General features: G+C 45.3%; 1 protein-coding gene across 1 annotated transcript in view; it reads left to right on the plus strand.

The window, feature by feature from the left end:
- Nucleotides 1-18,593, plus strand: part of LOXHD1 (lipoxygenase homology PLAT domains 1) — a 146,513-nt gene that overhangs the window by 74,710 nt on the left and 53,210 nt on the right. Inside the window, exons 21-27 of the mRNA XM_088653195.1 lie at nucleotides 418-551; nucleotides 2,792-2,937; nucleotides 4,027-4,131; nucleotides 5,920-6,048; nucleotides 7,936-8,100; nucleotides 9,683-9,864; nucleotides 12,823-12,939. Of these exons, the coding sequence (XP_088509321.1) occupies nucleotides 418-551; nucleotides 2,792-2,937; nucleotides 4,027-4,131; nucleotides 5,920-6,048; nucleotides 7,936-8,100; nucleotides 9,683-9,864; nucleotides 12,823-12,939 (978 nt within the window). The remainder of the gene's footprint in view (nucleotides 1-417; nucleotides 552-2,791; nucleotides 2,938-4,026; nucleotides 4,132-5,919; nucleotides 6,049-7,935; nucleotides 8,101-9,682; nucleotides 9,865-12,822; nucleotides 12,940-18,593) is intronic.

Here is an 18,593-nt window from a genome sequence, read left to right on the forward strand (position 1 = left end):
GCCTGGTCTAAACTGACTGGTAGCACCTCTTTGAAGTTTCAATCCTTTTTGGAGATGCTTGAACCTGGGACTTCCTGGGACTATTAGAATATTATTATTGTAATAAAAATAATAATGATAATAACAATAATTTATTTATACCCAGCCCATCTGGCTGGGTTTCCCCAGCCACTCTACCCCTGAGCTCCTGTCTTTCCCATAAGACTATAGGATTGCTCTGCAAGGCTGAAGTCCTATACCCACATACCTGGGAGTAAGCCCTGTTGATGCCAATGGAACTTACTTCTTGGTAGATATGTATAGGACTGTCCTGCGAAGAACATTTGAGATGGGAAAATGCCCAGCTCTCAAGGCACAAATCCCTTTGGGGGGGCATACAGAACTGCAGGGGGCTCTCTATCTCTTGCTGCTTTGCAGGTGGATGTATTCACTGTTCCAGCCATTGATCTGGGAGAGCTCAAGAAGGTACGCATCCGCCACGATAACACCGGAAGCAATCCCGCTTGGTTCCTGGAGAGGATAGAGGTCATTGACACCAACGAGGACATCACGTGAGCAGATCGATGGCTATCCCTCAGCTAAGGCAACATTCTGGGTCCTGACCAGATAATTCACAGGCCAATTGAAATCAATTTGCAATTCTGGTTGTATATATAACTAAAGTGCCCAAGGATTGTATAAGTGAAGCAAGGCATGGAGATGTTGTTAAGATAAACACTACACAGAACAACCTAAATGGGAATTTCAACAATAGGGTCCTCTTTTGCTTGGGTGTTCTACAATGTAGCCCTTAACATTTATACCAAACCTTGATGAATTCAATGGGAGTTACTACCAAGTAAGTGGATATGGGACTGCAGTCTGAAGAGTCCACTCCCTCCCCCAGAGATTTTCAGTACAAGACTGGGTTGCCTTTGTTCTGGGATGCCCCTATACAAAATCTAACCTCCTGACGGGTCCCATTTGCCTTCCCCCAAAACCCAGGGTCAAAAGAGGTTTGGTAAAACAGCATCTGCAAGAATGATACATGCTTGCAGGTGAGATCAGGTAGTGTGGAGTTGGAAACCAGCCAACCTCCTTTCTCAAAATGGCTATACAAGAAAGCTAACTGCTGGCCAGAGCTTTCAATATGAGGGCATTTATTAATGTTATATAGTGGTACCTTGGTTCTTGAACTTAATCCGTTCCAGAAGTTTGTTCGACTTCCGAAAAATGTTAGAAAACCGGAACACTTACTTCCAGGTTCTTGGCATTTGGGAGCCAATTTGTTTGACAACTAAGCCGTTCGAGAACCAAGGTACCGCTGTAATACAGTATTCTAAAATGCTTAAGATTATCAACAACAACAAAAGCTGCATAGCTAAGATTTCCTGGATACTTAAGGTAATACTGTCATAGGCAAAGATTTGAAGGAAAAACAGGAGGAATATAAGAAAATTAAGCTTTCGTGGTTTGGAAGAGTAGAGATAATGAAAATGAAAATTTTGTCTAGAATATTTTGTTTTTGTTTAGAAAGTTACCAATTAAGATATCGGAGACAGAGATAAAGGTTTGGCAAAGTGGGATTAATAAATTTTGTAATGGGGATAAAGAAACCTAGAATTAATAAAAGAAGATGGTATAAACCCCCCCAAAACAGGTGGACTGGGTATCCCCAACCTAAAGTTATATTATATAGCAAATCGGTTAAGATATATCATAGACTGAATAACAGAACAAGGAGAGTTAGAATGACGGGAAAAGAGGGAAAAGTTAGTGGATATGGTTTTTTTTATCAAACCAAATAGGCAATGGTGGCAGAATATTGAAAATCGCTTATTAAAAATCATCATTGAGATATGGGTGATATATAAAGGAAAACTGATACTAACTCTGGTGGTGATGATAGAAGACTTCCCAGTAAATTTTAAAAAAGGAAATTGAAAAAGAAGCGAAAGAGAAGAAAATGTTTAAAATAAAGGAATGGGTGGGGAAAATGAGGAGCAAAGAACAAATAAAAGAAGCTCTAACAGGAAGTAAAATAACTTGTAGTTACAGGTAGGTAGCCGTGTTGGTCTGAGTCGAAGCAAAATAAAAAAATTCCTTCAGTAGCACCTTAAAGACCAACTAAGTTTATATTTTGGTATGAGCTTTCGTGTGCATGTATCTGAAGAAGTGTGCATGCACACGAAAGCTCATACCAAAATATAAACTTAGTTGGTCTTTAAGGTGCTACTGAAGGAATTTTTAAAATAACTTGGTTTAACTGTATACTATTGAAGCCCTACGTTGGGCAAATGATTCCTTCATTGCAGGGGGTTGGAGTTGATGACCCTTGGGGTGCCTTCCAGCTCTACAGTTCTACATTTTCTTGGTCTACTGTCCTACTGACCTGCCCCTTTAAGGCCAAGCTGGACAATACATAATTAGCTACGAATCTTTACTTTTAAGGGCAGAGGGAACAGGGTGGATTGATCACAAATTGTTGGAACTGGATCCTAGCATGAAGGTTAATAAAATGGCTTTAAGCATTTGCCACTCTGAAATCCTGTCTGCAATTTACATAAGGGGGGAGGAAATAATTGAAGACTATGAGGGGTTCCCCCCCCCCTAGGCAAATTGCAGGTGTGGACTATGAAAGCCCCCCTCACTGCCCCCCCATTCTGGCAACTTCTGCTAAAATAGAAGGTGGGGGGGGCACCTGCCATTAGGAGCATTGGAGATGGAGCTAGCATATTGCGTAGGCCTTTAGAGTTGGATCTCAATCTGGAGGTGGCCAAGGGGAGGTTGCTAAACTGTGCTGTTCTTGCAGTTATTATTTCCCATGCCAGAGGTGGCTGGCAGTGGAAGAAGATGATGGTCAGGTTGCCAGAGAGCTGGTCCCAGTGGACGAAGCCTTTGTGCTGAAGGACACCGACGATTCTGGGTCTCTTGCGACACTCGGCCTGGAACAGAAAGGTTTGCCACCAGCTCTTTAAAATTGCTTCTACGTCACAAAGGCTGAGGATGAAAGCAAACACTTTTAATAACACCAGAAATGAGGAGAGGCGTTGCATCCTCCTCGAGTGTTTTTGCTTGGCTGGAATGAGTCCTTGAACTCTGCTTGAACGCCTCTTCCTTCCTTGGATAGACAACAGAATTGTGTGTGCTTAAAAACTAGCTGACTGGACAAATGAAGACATCTGAAGGCAAATTTTTAATAGTTGATGTTTTCTTGTGTTTTAAATATTTTGTCGGAAGCCTCCCAGAGTGACTGAGGCTGCCCAGTCAGATGGGCAACATATGAATATTTTTTAAAAAATTACTAATGTAAACATACATTGTTTAGCCCACTTTTGCCTCTTGCCCCGCCCACCATTGGCATGTGGCCCCCAACAGGTTGTACAGAGGGGAATGTGGCCCTCGGAGTGAAAAAGGTCCATAGCTGCCAAGTCTCCCGTTTTCCCCGGGAAACCCCCGTTTTTACTTACCTTTTCCCGGTGGTCCCCCGTATCACTTCGTCTCCCGTTTTTCTCCGTTATTTTCTCCTGCCGGCAGCCATTTTTTTCCTTTCTGATTTGCCCTTCTAGGGGCACAAAAAATGACCACCGCCAGCTTCAAAAGTCGCATCTACGCATGACCGGAAGTGCGTAGACGCGACTTCCGGTGTCGGCGGCGGCCATTTTGGTGCCCATAGATGGGCGGCCCGACACCGGAAGTTGCGTCGACGCACTTCCGGTCATGCGTAGAAGCTACTTTTGAAGCTGGCGGTGGCCATTTTTGGTGCCCATAGAAGGGCAAAGTGCCACCGGAAGCTACGTCGACGCAACTTCCGGTGTCACACGGCTGCTGGTCCCGGATTCTGCAGTCCGGGACTTGGAAGGTAAGAAAAGGGTCCCCTGTCCCTGTCCTAGAAGTATGACTCGACTGTGGGTCTTGGATCACTTCTATTCAAAGGCTAACTCACGCCATACAAATAGCCCTGCGTATGATGGGGTAAGAGAGGGCATGAAATTCATCATAGCTCGGAAGTCAGCCCTTCCCAATGGATATTTTTCTTCTCGACAGCTCAATCCACTACGTTTACCGTGACTGTGAAAACTGGGGACAAGAAACGTGGTGGGACGGACGCCAATGTCTTCATCGTCCTTTATGGCACCAAAGATGATACAGGTGGGAGCAAAAAGCCCAGCCCCAGGGCAAGATGGTGGGGTACTGGTTGCCACTCATATAATTGACTGCCAGGGCTCAAGAGAACTGGCATGGAAGGCTTAGCTACTCTTCCAGCAAATACCTTTTCATCGTCTCATGGCAAAAATGTTTTCTCATTCGGGCAGCCAAATCAGATTGGAATTTATTTTCTTGCCATGGATAGATGAAGTAGAAACTTCTTTTGAGCTGTTGTGTGTGTCCAGGCCTTCTTTGGGTCTTCACCTGGAGCCTTTTGAGATTCCTTTTGTTCTGAAATGCACCAGATCTGACTGAATTAGGGATGGACAGATCAGTCATAGAATCATAGAGTTGGAAGAGACCCCAAGGGCCATCCAGTCCAACCCCCCTGCCAAGCAGGAAACACCATCAAAGCATTCTTGACATATGCCTGTCAAGCCTCTGCTTGAAGACCTCCAAAGAAGGAGACTCCACCACACTCCTTGGTAGCAAATTCCACTGCCGAACAGCTCTTACTGTCAGGAAGTTCTTCCTAATGTTTAGGTGGAATCTTCTTTCTTGTAGTTTGAATCCATTGCTCCATGTCCGCTTCTCTGGAGCAGCAGAAAACAACCTTTCTCCCTCCTCTATATGACATCTTTTTATATATTTGAACATGGCAAGAATTCCAGTCAAATTCCACTTTCACAGGTTTCATTTTAAAGCATGATTCTTATCATTTCTGTGGATAGTTTTTTTTATTTAATCAACAGATGTGAAAATCTTTCAACCCCAGACAAAGGGAATGACCTACGAATTGCAGTGACTGTACTTGCTAGCAGTAGTGTAATTGTATCAAGTATTTCAACAAGTGCCTCTGTCAAGACCTCCAGTCCTATGATTGGTCAGAATAGGTGCAGGTATTGACACCAGGCAGGTGTGTTCGCTGTACTCTTTTCGGCATCTCTTGAAAACATTTTTGCTTAGGCAAGTCTATGCAGACATGTAGAATGTTGACATACCATTTATTTCCTTTTTAGCTACTGTCGACTTTAATTATCTTTTGCATGTTTTAAAACACCTGTTCTTTTGTTGGCATCCTTCTGTCGCAGCTGTTCTAACTGTTCTTTTAATCAATAATGTTAATGTTTGATTTTATATTTTTGTAAATCGCTTAGAGGTTTCTCTTCTGATCAAGTGGTGCATAAAATTTTGTTATGTAAAAATAATGGGGCGAGGAATGATTTTACCTCCAAACAATTTATTCATCCAAATTTGCCTTTCAGGATACAAATCCTCCCAAGAAAATTTTCAAGAAACATCCAAATACATTTAAACATACACACAAACACTTAATAATAATGATAATAATAATAATAAATTTATAAACCACCCATCATCCGAAGATCTGAGGGTGGTTCACAAGATTAAAAATAAAATAAATAAACAATGAAGCATACAACAAATTATCAGGATCTTTCCCACAGGGCAGTTAATGGCAGATGGTGCTGAGTGAGAGAAGAAAGTTCATTTGACTCAATAGGGCCCCCAGTGGCCAGTGCTTTGGCAGATGCCCAGATACATCAACTGCTAGTGCCAGCATCCTATGCCCTTTTAAAATGTGGCTCTTTTTGGGGGAGGGGTGTTATTGCATTGTTGTTTTTGTTTTGATTATAACATAGTGTGGTTTTTATGTTGATCTTTTCTGTGAACCGCCCTGAGACCTCCGAGTTTAGGGCGGTATATAAATTAAATAAATCATAATAATAATCCTTTCCTTTCCGCCTCCCTCTGTGAATTAAAACAAAACAGGGACGATTGGCCTGAAGGCTTCTAAGACAAACAAGAACAAATTCGAGCGAGGAAAGATTGACGTGTTCACGGTGGAATGTGTGGACCTTGGAGACCTAAAAAAAATTAAGATTGGCCACGATAACACAGGTATGTTGGCTTGAGTGTACAAAATTGCTCAAACAAGCTTTAGAGAATTAGCACTCAATTAATTGGTGACACAGGTCAACTTGACCCTGAGGCAACTTCTAGGATGGGCACCGATCCCATGATCACGGGGGCTTCCTCCAGCCATAAATATAATGGCACATCACCTTTCCTAATTTGCATATTTTAGAGGTTACTGCCCACACATTTCCACTGCGCTTCTCTGCTAGTGTGGTGCCACCTTGGTAAAACCACTTCTCACTGTTTGTAGCAGAGTTTTCACCGGAGGAAGAGGACAAGAACAGGAGTCATACTCAAATTCACAGTCAAGAGCTTCTTTATTGCTTGCACAAGCATTTCTGTTACCGTTATATACAAGCTACCCTGTTTCTCATAAAATAAGACGTGCCTATAAAATAAGCCATGGCAGGATTTTCATGCGTTGAAAAAATATAAGACACACCCCGAAAATAAGCTGTAGTGCTAGGCGCAGTTCTGGAGGGCGCCAAGGAAGAGGAAGAGGCCTGTCGGGTTGGGGCCCGGAACCGGGTGCTGCCACAGATGCAGCCCTGCCAAAACACCCAGTAGCGCGCGTCACGTGGAGCTCCGAGCCAGCGGGACCCAGCAGCGCGCCCCGCTGAAGCGTCGACAAAGCGCCCAACATCACCACGCAGAGCACCCCGAGCCAGCGGGACCCAGCAGTGCTCTGTAGCACTTTGAATCCTCCTCCTCATCCTGTGGCTCGGGGTGCTCTGCATGGCGCTGCTGGGTGCTTTGTCGGCGCTTCAGTTGGGTCCCGCTGGCTCGGGGCTCCACGCGGCACGTGCTGCTGGGCGCTTTGTCGGGAGCTTCAGCAGCAGCAGCCAGTTCCGAGCGCTGAGCCGCGGCAGGAAGAGGAAGATGCTTGCCAGGTCGGCGCCGCACGGAGCGAGTCCTCTGAGTGACCTGAGCCAGCGGGACCCTGCTGCTGAAGCGCCGACAAAGTGCCCAGCAGCACTGAACAGAGCACCCTGGGCCTCCGGGAGCCGGCAGGAGGAGGAGGACGCCTGCCGGGTCGGTGCCCGGCAGCGCCACGTGCCCCGAGCCAGCGGGACCCAGCAGCAGCAACGCCGGCCATGGCAGGAGGAGTACCATACAGTACTTACCGGTAATAAAAAGAGAAGAGACCCCCCCCCCCGAAAATAAGCCATAGGCAAAATAAATATAAGACTGTGTCTTATTTTAGGAGAAACACGGTATTTACAATCCCTCTCAATCTCTGCAGCATGGTATAATCTCAGTCCAGTAATTAACAATCCTCACACAGCAAAACTCACAGTATCAGCACCACACATTGCCTTACTTCCAACCTTGTTGTGCATGCTGACAGTGTGTGTGTGTGTGTGTGCTTCCTCGTGTGGAAATTGCAGCTTGCAACTTCCTCCCTTTATTTGCACCTCCAGCTGACACCAATCAAGCCCAGAGTGCCACTCCTACACACTAAATAAAATTCTGGAACCCTCTTTAAAGCTTCCAGGAACTTTTATCTGTTTCTTAAAGAATGTTTTCCTAACAGCATAGAGCTCTTTAAACTTAGGAATATTTCCCTGATTCCCAGGTTGCTCCACAGGCAAGTGAAGCAAGGGGGATACCTGCCTTGCCAGTCATACATGTGGAAAGGATCTAGGAGTCATCGTAGACCACAAGCTTAACATGAGTCAACAGTGTAATGCAACAACAACAATAATAAAATAATAATAATAATAATAATAATAATAATAATAATAATAATAATAATGATTATGCCGTTTTCTAGGCTACATCAAGAGAAGTATAATGCACAGATCAAGGGCGGTAAAAATACCGTGTGATCAGACCCCACCTGGAATTCTGTCTCTTGTTTCTCTGCAGGTAAAGCTCAAGGTTGGTTCTTGGAATGGGTAGAAGTGGATGCCCCATGCCTGGGGCTGTGTCTTGTGTTCCCTTGTGGCCGTTGGCTGGATAAATCAGAAGACGATGGAGCCATTGAAAGAGTTCTCTTCCCTGCAACCCTACAGACCAGGACATATGTCCCATGTGAGTAGTGTTGCTTCCAGAGTATTTGGTGTGTTTTTAAATGAGTTCTTTTTTTTAATTGTGTGGAATTATGTCCCTACAGGAAGGGCTTGCCAATCAGAAGGTCGGCGGTTTGAATCCCTGCGACGGGGCGAGCTCCCGTTGTTTGGTCCCAACTCCTGTTCACCTAGCAGTTCGAAAGCACATCAAAGTGCAAGTAGATAAATAGGTACCACTACAGCGGGAAGGTAAATGCCGTTTCCATGTGGTTCTCCAGAAGCGGCTTAGTCATGCTGGCCACATGACCTGGAAGCTATATGCCGGCTCCCTCGGCTAATAATGTGAGATGAGTGCCGCAACCCCAGAGTCGGTCACGACTGGACCTAATGGTCAGGGGTGCCTTTACCTTTACCTTTATGCCCCTACAGAGGTGTGTCTGGCTTATCCACAATATACCTCTTCACTCTTGTCTTTGAGGCACGAGAGGTGTGTTTTCAGGACCCACCCTATTATTGGGAATGTCATGTTTTAAGAGTTTCTAATTCTGCCCTACCAGGGAGGAATGGCAAGCTAAGCTGATGGACTATGTAGAAATGGCAAAGCTGTCTGGAAAGCTCAGGAACAAAGAGGACAAAAACTTTAAAAAAGAATGGGGAAAATTTATAATTTATTTAAGAGACCATTGCAAGCAGATGAAAACACTGGCAGGATTTTAATCTCATTTGTAATGTAACAAATATTACGGTCAATATAGATCGATATAAAATATAGATTGCAGAATAATATGCAGTTGTAAATGTTAACAATAGGACCCATGCGGGGGGGGGGAGTCTTGAGATTCAGAGTAATCTCTATATATGGATAAGCATTTGGATTGTTACAATTTTATATTTGTAAAATCAAATAAAAATGATTTCATAAAAAAAGACATGCAGAAGACCACAGTGTTAGAAGAGAGAGGTTTAAAAACGGACATCGGCAGAAAGACAAAGTACATTTTGATATGCAAAAATTCATTTATCTGAAAAATTTATAAACCACAATAAAAAGGCTTTCGTAGCAGTGTACAAGTAAAATTATAGATAAAACAATAAATTAAATATTACAATAAAGTTAAAGGTAGCTAATGGTCAGGGGTCCCTTTACCTGACCATTAGGTCCTGTCGTGGACGACTCTGGGGTTGCGGTGCTCATCTTGCTTTATTGGCCAAGGGAGCCGGTGTACAGCGTCCGGGTCATGTGGCCAGCATGACTAAGCTGCTTCTGGCGAACCAGAGCAGCGCACAGAAACGCTGTTTACCTTCCCACTGGAGTGGTACCTATTTATCTACTTGCACTTTGACGTGCTTTTGAACTGCTAGGTTGGCTGGGACCAAGCAACAGGAGCTCACTCCGTCGCGGGGATTTGAACCGCTGACCTTCTGATTGGCAAGCCCTAGGCTCTGTGGTTTAGACCACAGATCCACCCGTGTCCCAATAAAATGCATTAAACATAAAAAAGAGGATTTTTTTTAAATTCTGGGACCTGCTGGTGAAGAGTGGGTCATACATTTAACGACAACTGATTTTGCCTGCTGTTTATCTTCTTCCTCACCTGGTCCAGTTGTTCCCTATGAGGTCACTGTTTACACAACTGATATTTTTGGAGCTGGGACTGATGCGGACGTCTTCATTGTCCTGTATGGAGCTGATGGGGTTTGCACTAGCCAGAAATCCTTGTGCCAAAACAAAAGGGAGCGAAGAATGTTCTTTGAGAGGAACTCCGTGAATCAGTTCATTGTTGAGGTAACCTAAGAGATGCCGTAGCCTTCTTGTAGTCCAAATTTTAAGATCTGACGACTCATCCTCTGCTCTCAGAATTATCCTGTGGATTACATTTCACAGCCCAGGATGATCAGGAATCCCGGAATTGTTTTCAAGGTCTATTGAACTTATTACAGATTCTCGGAAGTAGTTGACAGCATGCAACATTTCGCTCTTATTCCCTTCTCCCCACTCACTAGCTGTCTTCTGCCAGTATAAAACACCAACCTCAAAACTTGTAAAAATAAGATTTAGGAGCAGATTTGCGTTAGTCCAAAGAAATTTTAAAGTTCTCAAGGCCATGCGAGGATCAAATATGAAAGAACTGACAGCAGAACTATTTGATTCCTCAGTAAAAAACAAAAACCAAAACCAAAATCTGGATAAAAGAGCAGTTAGCCTAGATGTCTATTTTATTTCATCGGCTGGGGGTCTGGAAAGAGAGGCTGAATCCCAGCTGCGCGCTCACTTAAATCAGCGAGCCACACCCCCTTGGAGCATCCTGATTGGATATGCCAAGGGAGCGCCGTGTCTGGGAGCCAGCCAATGGGCTGGGAGAATGGCAGCCATTCTCTCAGCACGGGCTCGTGGCTGCCTACAATCTCCCCTCCTTCTACGGCGGAAGGGACTTTTCATTTCATCTTTAGCTTTTGAATGCCACAAAGGTGAATGGACTGCAAGGAATTCATGGGACGTGGTGCTTTTGTTTACAAATTAATTTATTGAAATCAATTCTGCAATACTTTTCCATGTTTTTATACCCTTCTCCTCCACATTCATGGATGGATAATTTGTCTCTTTGCCAAGGAAAGATTGTAGGGCATTTGATCTAGAGAAATTACGCTTCTCTCCTTCGCTCCCCCCCAAAATACAAATTACCTGGGAAAAAAATGAGGTTTTAACCAATGAGGCTCTCCTGTTAGTGCAAGGATGTCTGTTTGTGCAACAGGACAACCCTTCCTCTCCTGTGTGCTCCCTGCCCCCATATCACCGGACGGTTGTGGAAAAAAACACACCCCATAACTAATTTGATAGGGTGGGGAGGATATTCAATTGCACAGGTGGAAGTCCTTGTGATGATGGGATGACTTCTTTGGATACAACCCATGAATATTGTAAATTATTAAGTAAATGTATGTAAATGCCTTTTTTTTAAAAAGAAAAAGAAGAAGTCGTAGTTTTACTGCTGGGTCTGCTTTATATTCTGCAGATAGCTTCCTGAAAGCATTTAAGAAACTGTTATCAGCCACACTTTGAGGAGGTGATTTGATGGCAATGTGGAAAATGCTGCAATAAATATACCATTTTGTTGTTGTTGTTGTTGTATTTCGTTGACTTATTCCATGCCTGTCTTTAAAAGCACGCATGGCATTTCCTTACAAAGGAAGGCAATTTATTTGGCATGAGCAGAAGGGGAGGGGAAGAATAATTGCTCTCCTTCTAATGTTAAATGTTTTTCAGATAAATAGAGATCTTAATCATTTTTATTGGAAAGGAGAGATGGATCTCAGTTGGTCTGGAGAATGTTGGTGTAAATCCTGTCACCTGAAATGGATAACTTTGCAAGCTGGTGGATCTACCCCAGTTTCAAGCATTTGCTATTGTTATTGTTGTTGTTGTTATTGGTTTGTATTGATTTATTGATGTGTTTGTTGCTCGTATAGGATATTTTGTTTTTTAATGTTTGATGCTTTGTTGTGTTTTTATATATGTTGTAAGTCGCCCAGAGTGGCTGGGGAATCCCAGCAAGATGGGCGGGATATAATTTTTTATTATTATTAGAAACCAGAAATTGGAAGCTCTAGTGCAGGCATCCCCAAAAGCTGTTTTGGGACTAAAAATCCCATCTTCCATGACCACTGGTCCTGTTAGCTAGGGATGATGGGAGTTGTAGTCCCAAAACAGCTGGAGGGCTGAGTTTGGGGGTGCCTGGTCTAGTGCAAAGTAGGGCACAAACACCTTAAACAAGAGATGGAGAAGGAGACGATCTGCTCTGCTCAGTCTCCAGCAGGATTAGAGCTCAGTCCCCCCTCACCCTTTCTCCCCTGTAGAAGGAGACGTGCTGGAAAGATGGGGTCAGATTTTAGCTTGGCATTTTGCCTGAGTTATTAGACATTAAATTCTACAGCAGGGATGAAGAGTCTGTAGCCTTTCAGGTGTCTGACCCCAACTCCTATCAACCTCAGCCTGTATGGCCAATGGTTAAGAATGATGGGAATTGTAGCCCAACAACATATTCCCCACTCTAGCTGTAGTATGGCCTGGAGAGCACTGGGCAAAGTCTAAATTGGCCATTATTCTCCCTTGGATTTTTCAGCTCCAGCCATATACCTGAAGGAGCGTCTCCTCCCCCATCGTTCTGCCCGGACACTGAGGTCCAGCGCCGAGGGCCTTCTGGCGGTTCCCTCGCTACGAGAAGCCAAGTTACAGGGAACCAGGCAGAGGGCCTTTTTGGTAGTGGCACCCACCCTGTGGAATGCCCTCCCACCAGAGGTCAAAGAGAACAACAATTAGAAGGCATCTTAAGGCAGCCCTGTTTAGGGAAGCTTTTAATATTTGATAGATTTCTGTATTTTAATGTTTTGTTGGAAGCCGCCCAGAGTGGCTGGGGGAACCCGGCCAGATGGGCCGGGGTATAAATAATAAATTTATTATTATTATTATTATTATTATTATTATTATTATTAATTATACACCCTTTTTTGCCAACTTCACGAGCTTCAGTCTACAGCCAAGTCCTCTGCTAGCTGGAATGTGCTAGTATCTAGCACACCTTTCTGAGATGGTTGCAGTTTGAGATGCTGCCAGGATATTTCTCACCTTCTTATCCCATTAAGAAAAAAACAAGATACAAGCTAAAGGAACAAATAGGATTGGGTGTTGGAAAGTGAGGTTGCTAAACTTTGGTTGATCCTGAAGTGTCTTCCTTGATTTCTCCAGTTGGAGGACATTGGGGACATTCTTGAAAAGATCCGCATTGGGCATGACGGCACAGGGATTAATCCTGGTTGGCATCTTGATAAAGTGCAGATCCGAAGGCTTTTACCCAACGGAAAGGTGAGCAGAAAGCTGAACATTTTGCTGCATGCACCTATTCTACCAGAACTTTTCTGCTTCATGCAGCAGAGGGCAGACCCCGAAACTGTTGCAGTTTCCTTCTGGCTGTTGCACCTCCTTCTGGCCAAGAAGGTGGCAAAAATCCTAACTTCACGTATAAACTAATGGGATCTGAACTGGTGTTACTGGGAACCACAGGTGGGAAGAGTTCCTCTTGTGCTTGAATCCTGTTTGCAGGCTTTTCACAGGCTCAGCCACTGTGAGAACAGGATGCAGGACGAGATGGGCCACTGGCCTGATCTGCAGGCTCCTCTTGTGTTTGTATATGACTGACCAGGGAAAAGATCTTTGGTGGGTTCTGGTGAACAGCTCGATGAAGATATTGTCCAAGTGTGCAGCAGTTGTAAGGGGGGGGGAGTGAATTCCATGTTATAGATCAGTAGGAAAACAACAAGTGCCAGTATAGAAATCATGGAATACTGGGCAGAATTTTGGCTGCTGAATTTTGGCTGCTGCATCTCAAAAAGGATATTTGTAGAACTAGAAAAGGGGCAGAAAGGCACCCAAAATGGGATTGGAGCAAAGGCAAGTAAGGGATACAAAAAGGTGTACGGTGTAGAGCAGGCATCCCCAAACTTCGGCCCGCCAGATGTTTTGGACTACAATTCCCATCATCCCTGACCACTGGTCCTGTTAGCTAGGGATCATGGGAGTTGTAGGCCAAAACATCTGGAGGGCCGCAGTTTGGGGATGCCTGGTGTAGAGAAAGTAGATAGGGAAATGTTTGTCTCCCTTTCTATTAATGGTAATATTCAAGGTCATCCAAGGAAGATGAATGATGCAAGATTCAGAACAAACGGATAGCTCAGTCGGTAGAGCATGAGACTCTTAATCTCAGGGTTGTGAGTTCAAGTTGGGAAAAAGATTCATGCATTGCAGAGGGTTGTAGATGCTCCTTGGGGTCCATTCCAACTCTACAATTCTGTGATTCTGGGAATTACTTTTTCACACACTGCATAGTGACTTTAAAAAGTGATTAGCTGTCAATGGCTACGAACCACAAGTCCAGTGTCTAAGATGGTCTGCCTCTGGCTACCAGTTGCCAGGGAGCAACTGGTGGGCCACTGTGAGAACAGGATGCTGGACTAGATGGGTTTCTAGTCTGATCCAGCAGGGCCCTTCCTATATTCTCATGGCCTTATGCAAGTCACTGTCTTACTGGGCAGTTCCTGACAGTCGCTATTTTAAAATGGGCTTCAAGCATAACCCAAAAATTCAGGTTGCACAAATCAGACTTTTTGCAATAATGGAAGGGGCCATGCAGCAGCTCTTTGTTAAGTTCCCCACAAACAAAGGGGAACAAATGGAGCAGAAATTTGATTCAGTCCATTTTAAAAGGTGAGCCTACCTAATTTGGACTTTCTGAAACAATGCACAAACTGAAACACCGCCACCCTTCAGCATTTGCATTTTATTTTTTTTGCATCTTGCAATGCAGTTCCCTGGCAAAGCAGTGTGCACAAAAACCCATGGATATGTACACGAGAATGCACATATCAGTGCATTCTATTAGGGGAAATCGCTTTGCAAAAGTGTGTGTATCAGGCAGAAGGGCATGCAAAAACATGGATATTTGGAGAAATTCGCAGTAAAATGGTGATGAATTTTCATGAGGATTTTTTAAAAATTGAACTTAAAGGAAAAAGCAAACAGCTCAGTGTACAGCAGCTGCTTTGCATGCAGAAAGTCCCGGGCTCAATCTCCAGGTAGAGCTGGGAGAGTATCCCTGTCTGAAACCTTGGTGAGCCCCTGTCAGTCAGTGTAGAGCAGTGGTTCCCAACAGGTGGTCCGGGGACCCCCAGGGGTCCACGAGCTATGCCAGAGGGGTCCGCAAGATGCTATTAGAATAAAAAAATATATTAAATATATTTCGTATGATAACAGATTTTTTGTTTTGGCCGCTTCCTGCATGAGCAGAGTCTAGCGCAAAACTAGAATTAGATAGAGGCAGTAGTTCTGCTGTATGCCGTTAGGTGGCGCTTTACAAACACTACTGTTTTGCAAAGAGGCAGTGCGCGCATTCTACTAACGCTCACCTCCCCAAGATGCTTTGCGCGTGTCGGCTTCATTTGTGCGCTACTGCGCAGGTACCCTGTCTTCTCCATTCCCCTCCCTCCTCCCTGGACTCTTATAAAAAGACTCTTAATTTGGCTCTCACTTTTTAATTTTAGGATTAGGAATTAATGCGGGTCCTTGTCACAATAGCGGCTCGATGAGGGGTCCTCGAGAAAATTTTGTTGGGAACCCCTGGTGTAGAGAATACTGAGCTAAATATACCAATGGTTTTGGCTCACTGTAAGGTAGCTTCCTCTAAAATTTTATGGTGCTCGTTTTCCAGTTAATGTGCTGCCTACCTCATCAAAACAAAACATTTCTTGCTTCCTCAGGAAGGTCAGAAACTGAGCAGCTCCCAGTGCACCCTGCTGGCTGAGTGTGCAAAAAGGTTCCCTGAAGACTTAAGAAGGCCGGCAGGGCCTACTCTTGCAATGGCTCCTCCCCTCTGGAAGAGGCGTTTGCAATCCTTAAATGGCCTGTATCTGATTCTGCAGATGCAGCCTCCTGCCTGGATGTGGAGCAGGAAGAGCTACGAGGGAGACATCCCCAGAGTCTGAGGGAAATGGAAGAGGCATGCTCTTAGGCGGGGAAGGCATAGAACAGGGTGATGAGGGAGATGAGCTGTGATTTGTCTGAATCTGGGCAATGCTGGGCCCAAGATGCCCTAAACGGCCTCGGTCCTGTATACCTGAAGGAGCGTCTCCACCCCCATCGTTCTGCCCGGACACTGAGGTCCAGCTCCGAGGGCCTTCTGGTGGTTCCCTCGCTGCGAGAAGCCAAGTTGCAGGGAACCAGGCAGAGGGCCTTCTCGGTAGTGGCGCCTGCCCTGTGGAACGCCCTCCCACCAGATGTCAAAGAGAAAAACGGCTACCAGATTTTTAGAAGACATCTGAAGGCAGCCCTGTTTAGGGAGGCTTTTAATGTTTAATCAATTATTTTATCTTTCTGTTGGAAGCCACCCAGAGTGGCTGGGGAAACCCAGCCAGATGGGCGGGGTATAAATAATAAATTATATTATTATTATTATTATTATTATTATTATTATTATTATTATTATTATTATTATTATTCAGTGGGCAGAAAAACATTCACCTTTACCCACATGCCAAATTGATGCAAGTGCTGAAATGGGCTGTTTGCAGGGGATAATTAACAGGCTAGAGCAGAGTGACAGCTGCCAATGTCCACCTGAAAATGACCCTCAGGTCATCCTGAGTCTGCCCTCCAAATCAGGTTTCTTTAAAATCTTGAAACCTGACTGGACAAAAAAAAAAGGATCAAAAACAGCAGAAACTGCTGTGCAAGGGAACATCCATCACTCCCTGCCCCCCGCTGCCATTTCTTCCCAGCCAGCCCACTCCCCAAACGTCAGTGTTACAAGCACAGGACCCAGGATTTGCCTCCTAATGTCTTGATGTATCATTACATCACGAGACAACACCAAGCAGGAAGCAGAGAGCTGCCTTGAGGATGGAGGAGAGCAGGCAGTATCCTCAGGGGACTCTTAGATAACTGCAGCAGCTTCTCTGCTTTCCCCTCCCTGAAACTAATGAGCTCTCGCTGATGCACATTATGCGCCGTTAGCTTCTGATGCTCCTGTGCTAACGGCGGCGGCAGTGGCACACTCTTCAAAAATCCAGCCACATCTAGGAACAAAGAAAGCCTTCCTCTACATGCTGGGGAGGAAGCAGGAAGCCACCGACAGCTGTCTCTTAAGTGGCTTTGGTCTCCCTCTGCACCCGGCAGATTGGATCCCGCCCTCTCTCCCTCCCTCATGTGCCTCCTTCCTGACTCCCTTTCCCCCTGCTGTAATGAGCCTGTTGGGCAGGACGCCTGGTGGAAAGACCAAAGGAGAGGCAGGGGAGCCAAGAGACGGGCAAGGCAGTAGCTGGATGGAAATGGGCAGAACAGATTGTGGGTGGGGAGAAGCAGCGAGGAGCTAAAGGATGCTCTGGGAAGACGGCGAAGGGGATCGAAGGGGCAGGAGAAGTCAGATGCTGAGAACAGCAGCAGGAGGAGTGGCTTGGGTAGAAATAGGGCCTAGAGACCAGAGGGGCTGTTGTCAGGTTAGAAAGCAGAGAATGCAGAGGAACGGCAGGATCATTCTGTTTTTGATGTGAAATAGCCAGTCGAAATCCTTTGCCTGGCATGCGTTGATCGGAATCAGCACTCTGGATAGCTCCCTGCAGACAACGACTGGCTGCCTGTGCCCATTGCTTCCTCCCCTCCCTCCTCGGCCCCCCCCTTTCTGTAGCCATAACCAGCCCTTGACGAAACCTTGTTAATGAGAATGCCTGGAGGGGATGTAGTAGCAGGGCATGGTGATGCGTCTGAGCAGCCACACATATTCTTGCTGAGCTTTTAGATTTGGGCACGTGGGGAGAGGAAGGGGGAGAGGAGGAGGAGGAGGAGGAGGAGGAGGAGGAGGAGGAGGAGGAGGAGGAGGAGGAAGAGGAGGAATAGGAGGAAGGAAAGATCCGAGTGTTGCATGATCGTGCCATCATCCGCCGCAGGATATTACGGCCTGCCACAGGATAGCAATAGGCTGCCAAGCCGCTAAAAGCCCTGCTACCTGATTAGACTGCTAAGAAGCCTCTCCGCGTATCTGTGCGCTGCAAGGGGGGGGGGAAATGAGGTCAGATTAAATTGAAAGCATTTGGGCAGGACAAGCTGACTTCGCTGCAGAGGGCTAAAGCCACAGCAACATGTGCCAGTTAAATTTCACAATTATATTTCATCTGCTGTACTGAGTATTGGGGGAGGTGAGGGCAAGCAAATCGGAGCATTTCAGTGGGATGTCCGTTGTCTGATTGTGCAGAGAGGAAGGGCAGGGAGAACCAAGAGACAGCAATGAGGATGTTCTGACAGCGCAGGGGGGTGAGGATAGGCTCCTCCCTTGCAAAATGTGACTTTATATGCTACATTTTATTTATATATTGTGGCTGCTCTCCACGAGCTCACAGGGCACAGGAGAACTGACAAAAGCTGAGAGCAAAGAGCTTTTTCTGGGGAGAACAAACTAGGCATGACATTAATGTCAAAGTAGCTCTTCTTTGTATTAAAAGGTGCAGGTTGTTTTGTAATGCAAACGGCATCAACTGGAGGAGGGGAAGGTATATTAATGATTATCTGGATCACTGCAAGTGGAGAGGGAAAGTATAACCATCTCCTCCCTTGCTGCAGTCCCAAGGAAAATCCTTCCGCTGAAGCTGGCATTGCAATGTGGGATTCCCCTATGAATGGTGTTTACTTACATTTGCATTTTTTTTAAAAAAACAATAACCCCCCACCTTGCATTTCAAATGCAAGTGCTTAATGCCCTGTCTCGTTTGGCCTTCAGATGTAACTCAGTGGTGGAGTTTGCATGCAGAAAGTTCATAGACTGGTCCCTGGCATCTACAGACCAAACAAGCTCAGAGAGCACGGGTGTGATAATGTGCATCGGGCTCTGGTTGCTGGTGCCTTTTTGGAATGCTGTTGACACAGTGCTGTCCTTGTGCCTCTCTATTGGGCCTTGGGACTCTCTCTAGGCCACACCT

The sequence above is a fragment of the Zootoca vivipara genome, chromosome 10 (assembly GCF_965207765.1).
Source record: "Zootoca vivipara chromosome 10, rZooViv2.hap1.1, whole genome shotgun sequence".
In the NCBI taxonomy this organism is placed as follows: domain Eukaryota; kingdom Metazoa; phylum Chordata; class Lepidosauria; order Squamata; family Lacertidae; genus Zootoca; species Zootoca vivipara.